The sequence below is a fragment of the Oryctolagus cuniculus genome, chromosome 15, assembly GCF_964237555.1.
Source record: "Oryctolagus cuniculus chromosome 15, mOryCun1.1, whole genome shotgun sequence".
Taxonomy (NCBI): Eukaryota; Metazoa; Chordata; class Mammalia; order Lagomorpha; family Leporidae; genus Oryctolagus; species Oryctolagus cuniculus.
This window is the reverse complement of record NC_091446.1, coordinates 54645231-54660385: the sequence shown is the minus strand read 5'-3', so window position 1 is coordinate 54660385 and position 15155 is coordinate 54645231. Positions and strand designations below refer to the sequence as shown.

Here is a 15155-nt window from a genome sequence, read left to right as displayed (position 1 = left end):
ATTGGCTTAACCTAAAGCACCACAATGCCAGCCCTTGGTTACTTCATATTTTTTGGAGGTGGGGTTGGTAGACTTTTTTTTTTTTTTAAGATTTTATTTATTTACTAGAGAGGTAGAGTTACAGACAGTGAGAAGGAGAGACAGAGAGAATGGTCTTCTTTCTGTTGGTTCACTTCCCAGATGGCCACAACGGCCAGAGATGTGCTGATCCAAAGCCAGGAGCCAAGAGCTTCTTCCAGGTCTCCCATGCAGGTGCAGGGGTCCAATCACTTGGGCCATCTTCTGTTGCTTTCCCAGGACACAGCAGAGAGCTGGATTGGAAGAGGAGCAGCCGGGACTAGAACGGCACCCATATGGGTTGCTGGCGCCACAGGCGGATTAATCTGTGCCATGGAGCCAGCCCCAGTGGGTTTTGATTGTTTTATTTATAGACACTTTCTATGGGTATCAGTTTCTTTGTTTGTCTCTAATGAAATATGTAGGATTTTCCTAGACCAAGTGACTGAGGTTAGGGGTGTGCAATTGTTTTGAAGGGCTTACTGGTTTCAAGCATGTTTTCTGTTATTAAAATCATGAGAGCTGTTTCCTTATTAAATGATACTATTTTGTTTCTTAAGGGTTTTGACTTTAATCACTTCTTTCTGTTTTCTCATGCCAAACCTCCTGTTCTTCCTCCGCCCCACTCTCCTTACACTGTTGTCTTCCTCTTCTTTCCACAAGACCAACAAGTTTTAGACCAGATAACTTTTGGAGCCCTTTTTTTCAATTCCTCAAGAACTGGTGCTGTGGTATCCACCAGTTCTTAGGCCTGTCCTTTCCTGCTGCAGCGGAGATTCTAAGTTGGTTTTACCTGTATTGTACAGTGCTCACCTGACTATTTCAGAGGAACCCCAGGAGCTGGTTGTGGTAGTTTTAGATGTTGGTTTTTCCTTTAATGTGTACATTGATGTTTGTAGTAGTCCCTCCTTTTTTGGTTATGCTGTTGGTGTGGGCTTACAGGAGATTTTATGTGCTTTCCTTGTTAAACTGAAAGCTTTTGTAGAAAGTGTTGAGAGAATCTGGTTTAGATGATTTCCATTTTACCAGAACTGGGAAGTCATCCTCTGATCACTTCAGCAAATGGTTTGGTGCTTCCTCTACACAAGCCGCATGCTAAATACTGAGACCAAAAGTATAAACATTCCTAAAGTAATTTTTTTCTTTTTTTCTTTATATTTATTATTCATTTGAAAGTTAGAGTTACACAGAGAGAGGAGAGGCAGAGAGAGAGAGACAGGTCTTCCATCTGCTGGTTCACTCCCCAAGTGGCCACAATGGCCGGAGCTGAGCCGATCTGAAGCCAGAAGCCAAGAGCTTCTTCAGGGTCTCTCATGCAGGTGCAGGGGCCCAAGGACTTGGGCCATCTTCTACTGCTTTCCCAGGCCACAGCAGAGAGCTGGATCAGAAGTGGAGCAGCCGGGACTCAAGCTGGAGCACGTATGGGATGCCAGCACCACAGGCAGTGGCTTTACCCGCTACGCCACAGCGCCAGCCCTCCTAAAGTAATCCTTGTACTTGTGTAACAGTTTAAAGAATGGTAGAGAATACATTTATTTATTCATTCAGTAGGTTTGTGAGATAAGTAGATGTCCTCCCCATTTTGCAGATAAGAAAGTTGAAGCTAAAGTCAGTAGCAACTCAGTAACATCTAGTTACTAACATATAAAATCCAAACCTGAAACTGAAAAGTCCAGATCTATCACACGCTCCATAAAAATGACCTTATCCTTATTTTATTCAGCCTCCTTAAAAGCCTTTGAAGGCACTGAGTTATGTACTAGGCACCATCAGTACAGCAGTGAACCAAATAGATATGCCATTAAAACCCTATTCTCTCTGAGCTTATGTTTTGATAGTGATGTCATCTATTTGTCCTCTACCCAAGACTTGCTCCACACCCTTACCCATTCATCTCTTGACCTAACTTCTGAAATGCTTTATTTGGCTTTGTAAATATAATACTAATCAGTTATTTATAAGACTGAATTATATATCATTCAACATAATTGTGAATTTTAATAGTACCAAAGTAACTTCATGAATTTTATGTGATTACATAAGTGTTTCTTATGCTCTAGTTTCCTACTTTATTGTTTATGTTCTATAATGTAAAAGAAAAAACTGTAGGCTGGAAGTGAAAATTATGTACTCAGTAGTTCTATAATAAACCATGTATTTAAAGAGATTACTAATTTTATTTCTGAAACTCTGTAGTGTGATGTCTGTTGAAAAGAGCTCATGTCACATTTGGAGTAGAAAGCTCATCTTCCCAGTTTAATGTATTTATGAAGCTATTTTACACCACATAGTTTTAGGATGGCTTAAAATTTTATGCTAAGCATTTCTGAGTTTTAGTTTTCACTTATTTGTATAAGAGGTGAAAGGTTTTATAATCTTTTAAATAATAGGATCCCATTTAAAAGTAGTATTTCAATAATAAAATGTAAAGTATTTCCATGATTGTTCTATTTCTCATTATAACTTGTTAATCTTGGCAAAGAAATGCTATTTTAGATTTCCATATGGAACAATATAAAATAAGATGATCTGTATTTACACAAGTCAATGTTAATACAGTTTTGGGCAACAGAATGGAAAATTGGCACCCTCTGTTGGTCATTTTATTTACCTACATGCACAAATATAAGTAATAAAATGAAGAATTTGTCTTTTCTGTGTTTGTTAAATTAATACTTATAAAACCTCACCAAAATAATGCTGTACACAGGGTTCCTGTGAGTCAGGTGCTCTCTTGTTTAGTTGTGCTTTGTTCTGGTAACTCTGTGGTTATTTGCTCTTCTTGGGACTGGCCCTCTAATTGTAGCATTCAAAATTGGCATTCACATTGCAGATTTCCAAACAAGGATTTATTTAACTCTAACAAACTATTAGCTACAGTAGCACATTATTAAACAGATAATGTTTAACAATTTTATTCACAATTTGGATTAAATGAGAAAAACATCACATTTTAGCACCCTAAATAACAGTTTTGGGGATTATTTGAATTGAAACTAATTCTAGCTTTAGAAAGACATTACTAATTTTCTTTAGAAAATTGAGGCTAAACTACTTTAGTTCTTCTCTTTTTTTTAAAGGCAGACAATTCTATAAGATGATATGGTTAATTGTATTTATATTGTAGATAAAATTTATGTATCATCAACTTGCAACCGGTCCTGGAAATGTCCATGCAAGTGATTTACAGTTGCAGGAGAGAAAGCTGTTCTCTGCCAGGTGGTTGAGCGTTTTGGAGGGGGGAAACCTTGGGGTTGGGCAGATAAATATTCAGCAAGTTTACTTTTTGTGTTTCCCATATTTCAGAATTTCACTTGCCTGCCAAAGCCTCAAATTTAATCCAATTTAATAATATCTAATGTATGTGAACTTTACACAATCCATAATCTATTCTGTAATACTTAAGTTACTCATCATATTAGAACTCTTTATATTTTTTTCAGTAAAATAAGTGTTTTAGGAATTTATTTTACACATTGCTTACATAGAAGGTGTTTTTAAAAATATTTTCAAATACCAACTAAATGTATTTATATAGTATTTCTTTTGCTTTTTTTTTTTAAATTGATACTTGGGTTTGATTTCTACTGGTCTTTTCAGTATATTGTTTCACCAAATGTCTGATAGTCAGACTTTTCACTCTAGGATGAGCAAATAAGCAAGTAATGTTTTCCAACGTGACAAGTAAATATTAATGTTGAATTTCACTTTTAAACATTTGTGATTCAATGAAACATTTTGAAATAATCAAGGAGTATTTCTGTTTTTCACTGAGTGAATGTCCTAGTTATATACTAGATGTGAATATAATTAGATAAGGTTCTCTCATTTTTTAACTAACATAAAAATTATACACATTTATGGGGTTGCTGTTACAATGCTTTGACACATGTATACATTGTGTGATGTCCAAATCAGGCTAAAGTATCTGTCTCATTTATGATTTCATATGGTAAAAACATTCATATTCCTTTCTTCTAGCTTTTTTGTAAGAATAATATACAATACATTAGCCATTATCTGTGGTCACCTTAATGAAGTAGAACACTAGAACATTTTACTTCTTGCTCCTATCCTAGTACTGGTACCTTTCCTCCTTCCCCCTTCTCTCCTCAGTGTCTGGTAACCCCCATCATACTCTCAGCTTCTATGAGATCACCTTTGTAAGATTCCACATGTGAGTGAGATCATACCATCCTTGTCTAGATGGGATGCAGCTTTAAATCTGCTACATTATTGAAGTCATACTAATGTGTGGTTCTATAAATACCATGTAAATGTCTCCATAGAAACTAAACAACTGAAGTACATCAGTAAATTATAATACTTAAATTATAATCCAGTAAGGGAGTTTAAATAAACAAGATATATTTTGTTTTCATATTTGGTGTACAATAATGAATATCTAGATAGTCTTTTTAACAAGTCTGTTTAAGCATGAAGTTGGTATCATTTTTTCTGAAAATTAGTTAGTTTAAACTCTTACCCAGTCTTTCTCCAAAAGCCCTCTTAGACTCATAAAGTATTCAAATGGAAAGTTTCCATCTTACTGCACGTTTGAAGTGCCTAATTAAATTATCTGGCAGTTAATTAGCCAGCCAAATTGAATAGGGACAAAAAAATATACTGAGAATATTCCTAGAAATACTGCCTTGGAAATGGAATGCTGATCTGTAAACATAGATGATTAGGAGATAGGAGATTGGGGGGATACTAAGGATAAGATTGTCTTGATCTAATAAGAGTTAACAATTTGAAAGGCTTTTTTTTTTTTTTTCTTACATAGTGGTAGTAGGTTAGAAAGTCGAATTTGGTGGCTGGTGCTATGAAGTAGAGGATAAAGCCACCAGCTGCCGTGCCGGCATCCCATATAAGTGGCTGTTCAAGTTCCAGCTGCCCCTCTTTCGACCCAGCTCTCTGCTATGGCCTGGGAAAGCAGTGGAAGATGGCCCAAGTCCTTGTGCCCCTGCACGCACATGGGAGACCTGGAAGAAGCTCCTGGATCCTGGCTTCGGATCATCCCTCAACAGCTTTTGAGGCCATTTGGAGAGTGAACCAGTGGTTGGAAGACCTCTCTTTCCCTTTGTCTGCCTCTGCTTCTCTCTAACTCTGCCTTTCAAATAAATAAATAAATCTTTTTTTTTTAAAGTCAGACTTGGAAGTATTTTATATTCCCAGAGTTTCTCTTGAAACCTTTTTTAAAAAGATTTATTTATTCATTTGAAAGGTAGAGAGAGAGAAAGAGAAATTCTCTATCCATTAGGTCACTCCCCAATCGGCCCTAATGTCTAGAGTTGGGCTAATCTGATGTCAGGAGCCAACAGCCTCCTCCAGGTTTCCCATGGGCCATCTTCCACTGCGTTCCTAGACACACACCAATAGGGAGCTGAATTGGAAGTGGAGCAGCTAGATCTCGAACCCGGCACTCATAAGGTACGTTGACACCAAAGGCAGTGGTATTACCCACTAACACCACAATGCCAGTCCCTTGAAACTTTCTGCATATTGTCATTAAGATATTTTCCGTATTTTATTTCCTTCCTGTACCATTTCTGTCCTTTTCCACCTTACTTTATTGTTTGCTTATCGTATACTTAGTTCTTTGGAATCTTAGGGCAATGAAATATTAATGATATTAATCTCATGTAAATATAGAGTAGAAAGTTAGTTTTGGTTATTTGACAGGTTGGATAAAGGTACAGTACCCCTGCATAGTTAAGTGATTGGAAAGTAGATTAACTTTCTCAGGCCACTGAATGTACTAAGCAAAAATGTTGTTTATGAAGTATCGATCCAAGGTATTACACTTCCAGAGATCTGGCCAAATATTACACATCCTGTTTATGAATGCAAGTTATCACACAAAGTTTTCATTGTAGAGTAACTAGAATATAATCATCAGGGAATATGAAATTTATATGAAAAGTCAGAGAATGGCTTTATACATTTCTCTTAAAACTAGCTAGCTGTTGATTAAACATCTTAAAGTTTGTGTCAAATAGTTTACAATAACTGGATATCATTATGATTCATAGGTATGTGTCTGTTTTTAGTATTCGGGCCTTAGTGAAAGACTTAAAATTACTGTTTTTAGAAAGGCCTCTTTTATATAAGGTTTTTTTCTTTTGACAGTGATGTGAATTTTGAAAATAAAGAACGAACAGCATGTAAAGGAAAGATTGCCATATCAGGTATGTTTTATATTGCTGAAAAATTTTTATGATTTAGCTAGAGTTGATTGGTTTTGTTCCATTCTCTTCATTTTATTCTTTACATCTCTATCAGAACGTTTTTTCTCAAACACTGTTTGCCTCATTATGCTCTATTTCTGTGTAGGACTTTACGGTTTCTGAAATGTTTCACCTGTATTATATAGTTTTCTCCTCCTGAAGCCTGTACAGTCTTTTTCTACAGACTCAGAGGTTAAGTGACTTGGCTGTCCATGATCCATCTGGGCTGTAACTCAATTCCTTTTGTTATCCATTCCTTTTCTGCTCAGAAGCCTTAGTAATGTTTTTAATGTTTGGCTAGGCCAGAAGTTCCATGGGGATTGGGACCGTGTTTATTTTGTTCATCACTTTACACTCAGAAGCTAGCACAGCACTTGGCACATTGTAATTGCTTACTGGATATTTATTGTTTGGATCTCTGTTCTTTGTTGCTGGCAGGGTGAAGACCAAACTCCTCCCTCCCTCTGGGCCCAGCCCCTTTTGTCTTCCATTCCAATTCCTTGTTTTCCAGCCATCCCTTCCATTACCCCAAAAGCCATCTGCTCTAGGCAGACATTTCTCTCCTTGCCCTATCAACTTACTTCATGCTTCCAACACGCACTTAACTCATAAAATAACTATATTTTCTTTAAGATCTGTTTGCTTATCTATGAAACATTCTCTGTTAACTGCAGCTTGAAGTAATGTTTCCTTTCTCTGAATTCCTAGTACAGTTAGGAGACCTTTTACCACTAGATGGCACTTATGCTGTGTAGTCTCAGTTTCTCCAAAGTAGGGAAGCTAAGACAATGGCTTGGAGATGCCACAGATTGCTGTGAATACATGGCTGACTCATATGTTCACCATTTAGATAATGCACTTCTGCAAATATTATCTCATCAGTGCATTTTGGAAACAACAGTATATACCTCCATCAGTCCTTCAGTAAGGACTGGTTTATTTCGTTGGCCAAAAGCCTTGAATTAGGGAGTCTGCTGCTACATTTCAGGCGCTGTCACCAGTGAACTGTTTTCAGTAATGTTTTTATGGGTAACCGAAGATTATCCTACAAGAAGGATAGGCCTACATTTTACATAGGACATAATTTGACTTAAATCAGCAAAATTGATCTCAGCTAAGCCAAAAATTCTTCAGAAAAATAATTGAACTATGTACAATTCTGTTATTTATATTCATGTTTTTTTCTTTCCAGTTATGACAGACATAAAATCCTTCTTGTCCTTTTGCTGATAGAATATTTTTGCATTGTAATTGTTTACTATGTTCTATACCTTTTAATGTAAGTAAATAGTACAGATTTTTAAAGAGGATTTTCTAAAAATAATTAAACATAATTCTCCGTTTCTTGCTTTTAAAATGGTGCTACTCAGTAAACAAGCAAGGTCTCTTAAATTGCTGTTGAAGACTCAAATGTCATGTTAGAGTCAACATCTATTGTCATTTCATAATAGTTTATGTACTGTAGCAATTTACCATATTAGAATTAACTGTACATTTAAAAGGAGGCTTAAGTAAAAGCATTAAAGTAAAAGAAAAAAAATTTTCTGACCACAAATACACATAAAAATAGAGCGTATTTCTGCATGTGTTTTTTTCTTTACAAAAGATAATTTTAAATTAAATTAAGAAAATGGAATTCTCAGAAGATGGGATACATATGTAATTTCTTTTCATCTTTGCCTAGACTTAATTATATCTTGTCAGTATATTTGCAAAAACAAAGAAAATAAAATACAAATTCACTTTGATAACTATTTTATTTTGACACTGGGATGAAAATATGAATTTGTTTTGGCCAAAATGAATATTTGCAACAAAGTTGCATAATGTTTCTGAGATTGCATTGATAGTCTGCAGAGGCTGGATTTTCACTTCCAGTTTTACAACTTACTCTCCAGATGTTTATAAGAATAGCAAATTTTTCCTGATTGTTTCTGCTGAACACTAAATAATTACATTGTGATAATTGTCTCAGCTTTTTTACTGAGTACTAATTCCATGATTAAAACAAAGAAGTTCACTCAATGCCTAAGTTTTTTATTTTTGAAAATGATAAACAAACTTTCAGGACCTGATAGGTCAACTTAGCCATCTTATTGTGGCTCTCTGTTTGCCATGAAAATATCAATGAAGACATTAGAAAAAGGATAAAGATGAGGGCAGTATACACAAACTGAGTCAACCATTTGCAAAAATCTAGAAAGAACTTTTATCATGTGAGGCAGAATTAAGAAATGCAGTTAATGGGTTACCATGTTTTGCTGTCTGCATAGTACACGTCCACTTGGGAAACCGGTAATAACTACCATCAGCTCTGGGGGAGCTCACACAGGAAAGGGGAAGACTCTTAGGCCATGTGTATAGCGAAGAAAGTCAGGGTCTGTGTTCCTTCCATGACAGCGTAGATAGTTAAATGCCACCCTCACTGAGCAAGAACAGCTGTGTACAAGAACAGCTGGGAACTGAAGTGAGTCAGCAACTGTGGTCAAGCAAGAAGAAGAGGGCTCTTTGACTGGACATCAACCAAGTCATAATTATACAATGATAAAGGCGTTTCCACTAAATTAAGAACAAAATAACAATGTCTATTATGTCAATATAATTTAACACTTTAGAAATCCTAGCTAATACAGGAATTAAGAATAAAAGATGAACCTCTTGAAATAGACAAATTGAGTACTATTTGAAGATAATGGGTTGCAGACGTGTAAAACCTAAGGGTATTTACTAAAACACTGCTTGAATAAAGAATTCAGTAAAAGTGGCTGGATTCAAGATAAATCTACAAAAGGTAGACATTTCTTTCTTTCAAAACCATCAGTGACTAGCTAGAAAAGATGATGGCAAAAAAGAGACCCTTTACAAAAGAAAACAAAAGAGGTCTCCTTTATTAAACAAAGCTCTGTTAAATATCTAAGAGTAACTTAGTAAGAATGTAGTGGCAAATATATTAGATATATTTTGCTAGTCTATATAAAGACGTACGTTACTGGTACCCAAGGTAAATTTGGGCGATAGAATACTAAATATCCAGGGGTGGGAGAGAGGGATTTTGATATAATGCTTTAAAATCTCCATAAAGAAAGTACTGGGTTGGAATGAGATGCTCTCAAAAGGAAATATTTCTAACAAATAGTAAAATATAAAGATATACTAGTTATAATAGTAAGATGTTGGTGTTAGGGTAGACACTAATTGATAAATTATTGGACTAAATCTGTAAAATATATTGCCAGAATGGTATATGTAACAAAGATGACATCATAAACCAATGAGGAAGAGATTTGTACCTAGAGCTAGAACAGTTTTTATAAGAATGTATTTTTACTTCACGTACCTGAACATTTTGCCTAAATAACTTTTAAAAGTGTAAACCAAGGCCAGCTTTGTGGACCAGTAGGTTCAGCTGCCACCTATGATGCTGGCATCGTCTCAGTTGCCGGTTCAAGTCCCGGCTGTTCCACCTCTGATCCAGCTTCCTGCTAATGTGCCTGGGAAAGCAACAGAAAATGGTCCTGGTGCTTGGGCCCTGTTTACCCATTTGGGAAACGTGGATGGAGTTCCTGGCTCCTCCTTTCAGCCTGGCCCATGTTGGTCATTTGGGGAATGGCTGTCTCCCTCTTTCTCTATCACTCCACCTTTCAAATAAATAAATAAATGCTCCTAAAATAATTTTGAAAGTGCAAACAATAAACCAGCAACTAGAAGATGCATTGTTGAATAAAATTTTACTTTGGCTTTGATAGTCATAATATAATATGGAATTCAGAGGTTCCTGTCACCATGAAAATTAGAAATTACCAAAGTTGTTACTTCTTATTTCTCCTCCTTTATAGATGTTCGAATACCATTAATGTGGAAAGACTCCGATCACTTCAGCAATAAAGAACGTATGTATAATTTTAGTTTGTAATTGAACTTTTTTCTTTATAGTAAATTTGTGTCTGAGAAAAGAGACTGCTTCCACACTTAAATAAACTAATGTCATTTGACAGAATTGGCAGAATCTTGCTGAACTATTGTTTCTGATTTTTAGTATAAATGTGTTGCTATCTCTTGGATGAATGAAGATATTACCTATCTAGTTATGTATAATTATTGATAGCAACCTGTGCAAAGATAGTAATGGGTTCAGGATGGGGAGAAGGAGGGAGGGAAGTATGGAACAAAAGAAAATATTTAAGGAATGAAGATAAAGGCAAGATTTTTTCATTTGACCAGTATCTGGGAGGTCTTTGCTGACTTATATTGTTACTTCAGATTTTTTAACAGGCTCTAATAAGGAAAGATTTTTACCTTGATCTGAATTTTTTTTTTCTTCAGCATTTTGTGGCCTTATATATTCTTCAGAAATCCATGTATTGCTTAGGTCATGGAAATTAACCTCAAATGATTTCTTGTTGTTAGAGAAAAAGCAGAAAAGATACGATAATCCTGTATCTTTCTTGTCTATTGTGATAGCTTTGTTCCTCATACTTTAAAAACTGAATCATATTGAGCATAATGAGTTTTATATGAAGAATTTAAAATCAGGTTAGTGTTTGTTATTCAATTAGGAAATATAATTTACTTTTCAAAGGAATGCATATGGGAATTAAGTAAATCTTCCTGATTACTATAGAGAATAAGTTTTTCTGAAGAGCTACATTTTCTCAATAATGAGGGTTTAGCCCTTTAATCACCTAATACTTTTTAAAACATCACCAAATTAAAAGGCCCAGCAGCTATGTTTTTTTGTGTTCCCATGTCTACTTTCTATTGTTTTATTGTGGTTTCCTCCCTTGCTTTTAGTTTGGTGGAAAATGTTTTGCTGTTGTTAATGTGCGTACACTTAACCTCTTCTAACACAAAACATCTTTTTCTTAAATAGACTTGGAAACTAAAATGACAGAGGAATGTGTGTGTGTGTGTGTGTGTGTGTGTGTGTGGTATGGTGTGTGTGTACACTATTAATTAAAGCTTCAGGAGGTTTCTAGGAATAAAATTTATGAGTCTGCTGGTTTCTTTAGGCTGGTGAGAGGCCTGTATATTTAAATTTATTTTTGACATTGCCTAGTTTAATTGTTGTGTTCTCATTGGCTACAGCATTACTATATACTTGCAGAACAGTCACTATAAAGCATTAAGGTTTATAATATACAGTGTACAGAATGGGTACTCTGAAATGTTAAGGGTTACAATATACATTATGTGAAAATAAAAATCTATCAACAATTCCTTAAGCTAGTATTTTTCATTTTCATGTAGATTTTAACATAGTGCAGGCATGATTTATCACAGGCTTTCTTGTTCACACAGTGTTGCTTTCTTCTCTAGGTTCACAACGATATGCCATTTTTTGTTTGTTCAAAATGGGAGCTAAAGTTTTTGATACTGACATGGTGATTGTGGATAAAACAGTTACAGATATATGTTTTGAAAATGTAACCATATTGTAAGTATTTTTTTTATGCTTCATGGATTGAAAATAATCTCAAATTCTGCCTTTACTTTTAATAAAGTCTAATTATTGGGTCTTTTGATTCTTTTTGAAACATTAAGATCTTTAAATGTTTAAAATGGTTTTGAAAATTACTTTGTTCAAAAGAAGCTCATTTCTACATTTGTAATTTTCTGATATAAAATAAAATGGAAATATTAAATGATATTAGCAATAAATATTTAACTCATGGGATACACTAAGTTTTTACAATTTTCATAAATATTTATAGTTTCATTATTAACTGAGCTTTGAATGCAATAGAGTTTTATTTAACATTATGTGATATAGAGTGAATTTGAATGTAAAACAGATTGTCCTATCTGGTCTAGGAGACTCAGTTACAGAAGTACTAAAATGGTGTAACAACTTTATTTATAAGATAGTCCTGAGTGGTGCCATAGGAAAAGCAAATTGGTAAGATTTCAGGGTGTGCTTTTTCTTACGGTGCACTTCTTTCATGTACTCCAAAACAATAAAAAAATGGGTGATTCTCAGGGCTGCTTTTATTGCGCCTGCTCTTTTACAAGCTCAATTTATAGTGGTCATAATACAGAACCAGAGAGAACTCCACAGGTAGCCATAGAAATCATTTTTAACTAACATAAGTTTTTCCTGGCCTCTTTCAAAGGTTCTGTTGGTTTAAATTAGTGTGGGATTTGTATTTTTTCAGACTTTTGAAGACACTATCTTCATATGCAGATATTAGCAGCTACTGAACTATATAAGGATAATATCAATGTCCATGTTTTTTGCCATTTTCAGCCATTAAGCTATAAATTGAAATTTCTAAGGAGTAGTTTTGCTACTCACATATCATTCAAGGAAAAAAAATAAACAACTGTGGCAAATTATATTGTGGCTCCTAGTCTAGTTTCCCATAGTAATTGTAGAGCACAGAAAAATAAAGTACATTGTTCAGAGTTATTAGCAATAATGTGGGCCTTCTTGCAGGCTGTATTGAACCAAAAGAATTCATTTAGGGCCCCCAGGATCACCTCAAATGCTTATATTATAGAGGTTAAGATTTTTTTCTTAGTTATCTGAATACATTTGTTTTCGTTATCAACTACTGCTATTAAATTTTTTTTCCTGCCTAAATGATACCTTTAATGGGCTCTTTGCTTCACATTGGATTGTTACTGTTTGTTTTTATCACAAAGAAAGAAATCAGACTTTTATTTTCAGGGAAGGAACAATACAAGTTACTTGGGAAGACAACACATGATTTATAATTTTCTTTTATTCTGTAAATATTTTAAATTTGTTCTAAAAATAACTGCTGACAAATGTTCCAAATGTTTAAAAATGTGCTTTTTGTTATGGTGATTGTTTTTAATAAGTGTTCAATATTTATGAATCTCTGGTTTTCCTCTAAATATTGACATTTGTTAGTCATTACCAGGAATACTGTATGTTTAAAGATTGCCAAATAATAAACTATAAAAATTTCTGAAAGTTATTCCTTGGATTTATCCAAACTATAGATTGGCCATTTAAGCCTTAACTACTCTATGCTGCATTTTAAAAACCTCTGAGGCTGAAGGATCTTCTGTCTGCAGGCAACATTTGCACTCTTAAGTGTATCTTATTGTTAGAAATACCACCAGAATCTTTTATGCTTAAGGTATTTTACTATATCTGAAAAGGGGTATAGCTACAACTGCAGAACTTTGTGTATTGGTTTAATAAATGTCTATCTAGTGCCTTCTACATTCTAGGCACAATGATGGGTTGAGAATAGTTCAAAGATCACCAAGACAGCAACCTTCTTCAAGGATTTTGTGCTTTGAAGTATATCCTTTAATATTGTTTTTATGTTTTTTATGTTGTGTTTCTTCCCCTTAAGTAACCAAACTGTTGTTCATAGCTATTAGGTACGACCACGGGGAAGGGGGTGCATTGGTGAATCTTTATGACAAGAAATAGGTGAAGGTGCACAGGTTCTGTTTTGGAGGAATAATCATGACACCTGTAATGTAAATATCTTAAAACCAGCAGTGTTAAAGGGCTGATGAGGAAAAATAGCATTGATAGCAAAATGCTACTTATGCATTGTGTTCTTTTTCTTTAATATGCCTGTACATATTGGTTAAATTGAGTTTTGATGTAAGATTGCCCTAGCTCTTTAGATGCTGATACTTTGAAAGTTGTAGTGACTCTCTCAGGCCATTTACATACTAAATGACATGGGGAGATTCTGTCACATTAATATGTATTAACATAAACCTATTTAAAAGGCTCATTTTTAAATGATATGAAATCATCAAAGGTTGTTTTAATTTTAACTCCTATGGAGTTACAATTCTAATGTTAGGAATTCTCTCATTTTCAGCAGTGAAGCAGGGCCAGACTTTCAGATAAAGATGGAGGTGTATAGCTGCTGTACAGAAGACTCCTCCATAGCCAGCACACCTAAGAAGCTAGCAAAGAAACTTAAGACATCCCTAAGTAAAGCTACAGGAAAGAAAATACACTCTGTGCTTCAAGAGGATGATCATGAAAAGTGCTTGCTCTTCAGCTCAGCTGTTTTGTAAGTTTTCTAATACCATGTTTATGGTGACATAATTATACATTTGTGATATTTTAAATTATTGCATGTGGAGTATATGTTTATATTGTAAATGGGAAAACATCCTGAAGCAGAAACAACACTTGGTCATCTGACATTAACCCAGCCGAGGTATCCTTGATATCTTCCTTTGAAGATAGGAAGTCTGGTGACAGTGTTTTTAGTGATTTGAAATTCCAGTATCTACCGGAAAATTGAAATGCTTTTCTTGAAAATGGGCTATGTTAATGTCAAAGTACTCGCTGCATGTCGCTCTACTAATTGTATTTCTATATGTATGTTATGATTCATTCTCATAGATTTTTTAAAAGTATTTTATCTCTTTAATGAAACCATATTGTCAGTATCACACCTAACCAAAAAAAAAAGTAAACGCTTAGTATCATCTACTGTATTCAAATTGCTTCAATTCTGAAAGAGTCCTCTTGTGATTTGGTAGTTGAACTCAGACTCTAAGCAAGGTCTATATTACCAATATTTATTGAAGAAACAAGATCTTGTACAGTTTCCCATATTCCTAATCTATCTGATTGCATCTTTGTGGTGTTTTTAACATCCTTTCCTGGCCCTAGTATTTCCTATAACCTGGTGCTTAGACCTAGAGAACTGATTTGATTCAGGTTCTTTCTTAGGACAATAATGCCCTGTATTATTGAATTTATTTCTTAGTATCAGCTACTTGGAGACCTTGCCCCACTTTTAGTAATGTTAAGATTGATCAGTGGGCTCAGGGGTAGCTATCCCGATTCATCCATTATAAATTTTCCTGTCATTCTTTTGTCTGTTTTAGTAGCCACTGTTGATCATTCATTATTTC

At 34.7% G+C, this 15155-nt stretch overlaps 1 protein-coding gene across 10 annotated transcripts in view; it reads left to right on the top strand.

Annotated features, from left to right (window-relative positions):
- RTKN2 (rhotekin 2) overlaps nt 1-15155 on the top strand; it is a 140184-nt gene that overhangs the window by 15952 nt on the left and 109077 nt on the right. For all 10 annotated transcript variants that reach the window (XR_011382407.1, XR_011382408.1, XR_011382403.1 and 7 more), the window contains exons 3-6: nt 6190-6248; nt 10124-10177; nt 11604-11721; nt 14102-14299. Coding sequence is in view for 4 of the 10 variants with exons in the window: in XM_051823280.2 (XP_051679240.2) it covers nt 6190-6248; nt 10124-10177; nt 11604-11721; nt 14102-14299 (429 nt within the window). In the remaining 6 variants the exon portion in view is untranslated. The remainder of the gene's footprint in view (nt 1-6189; nt 6249-10123; nt 10178-11603; nt 11722-14101; nt 14300-15155) is intronic.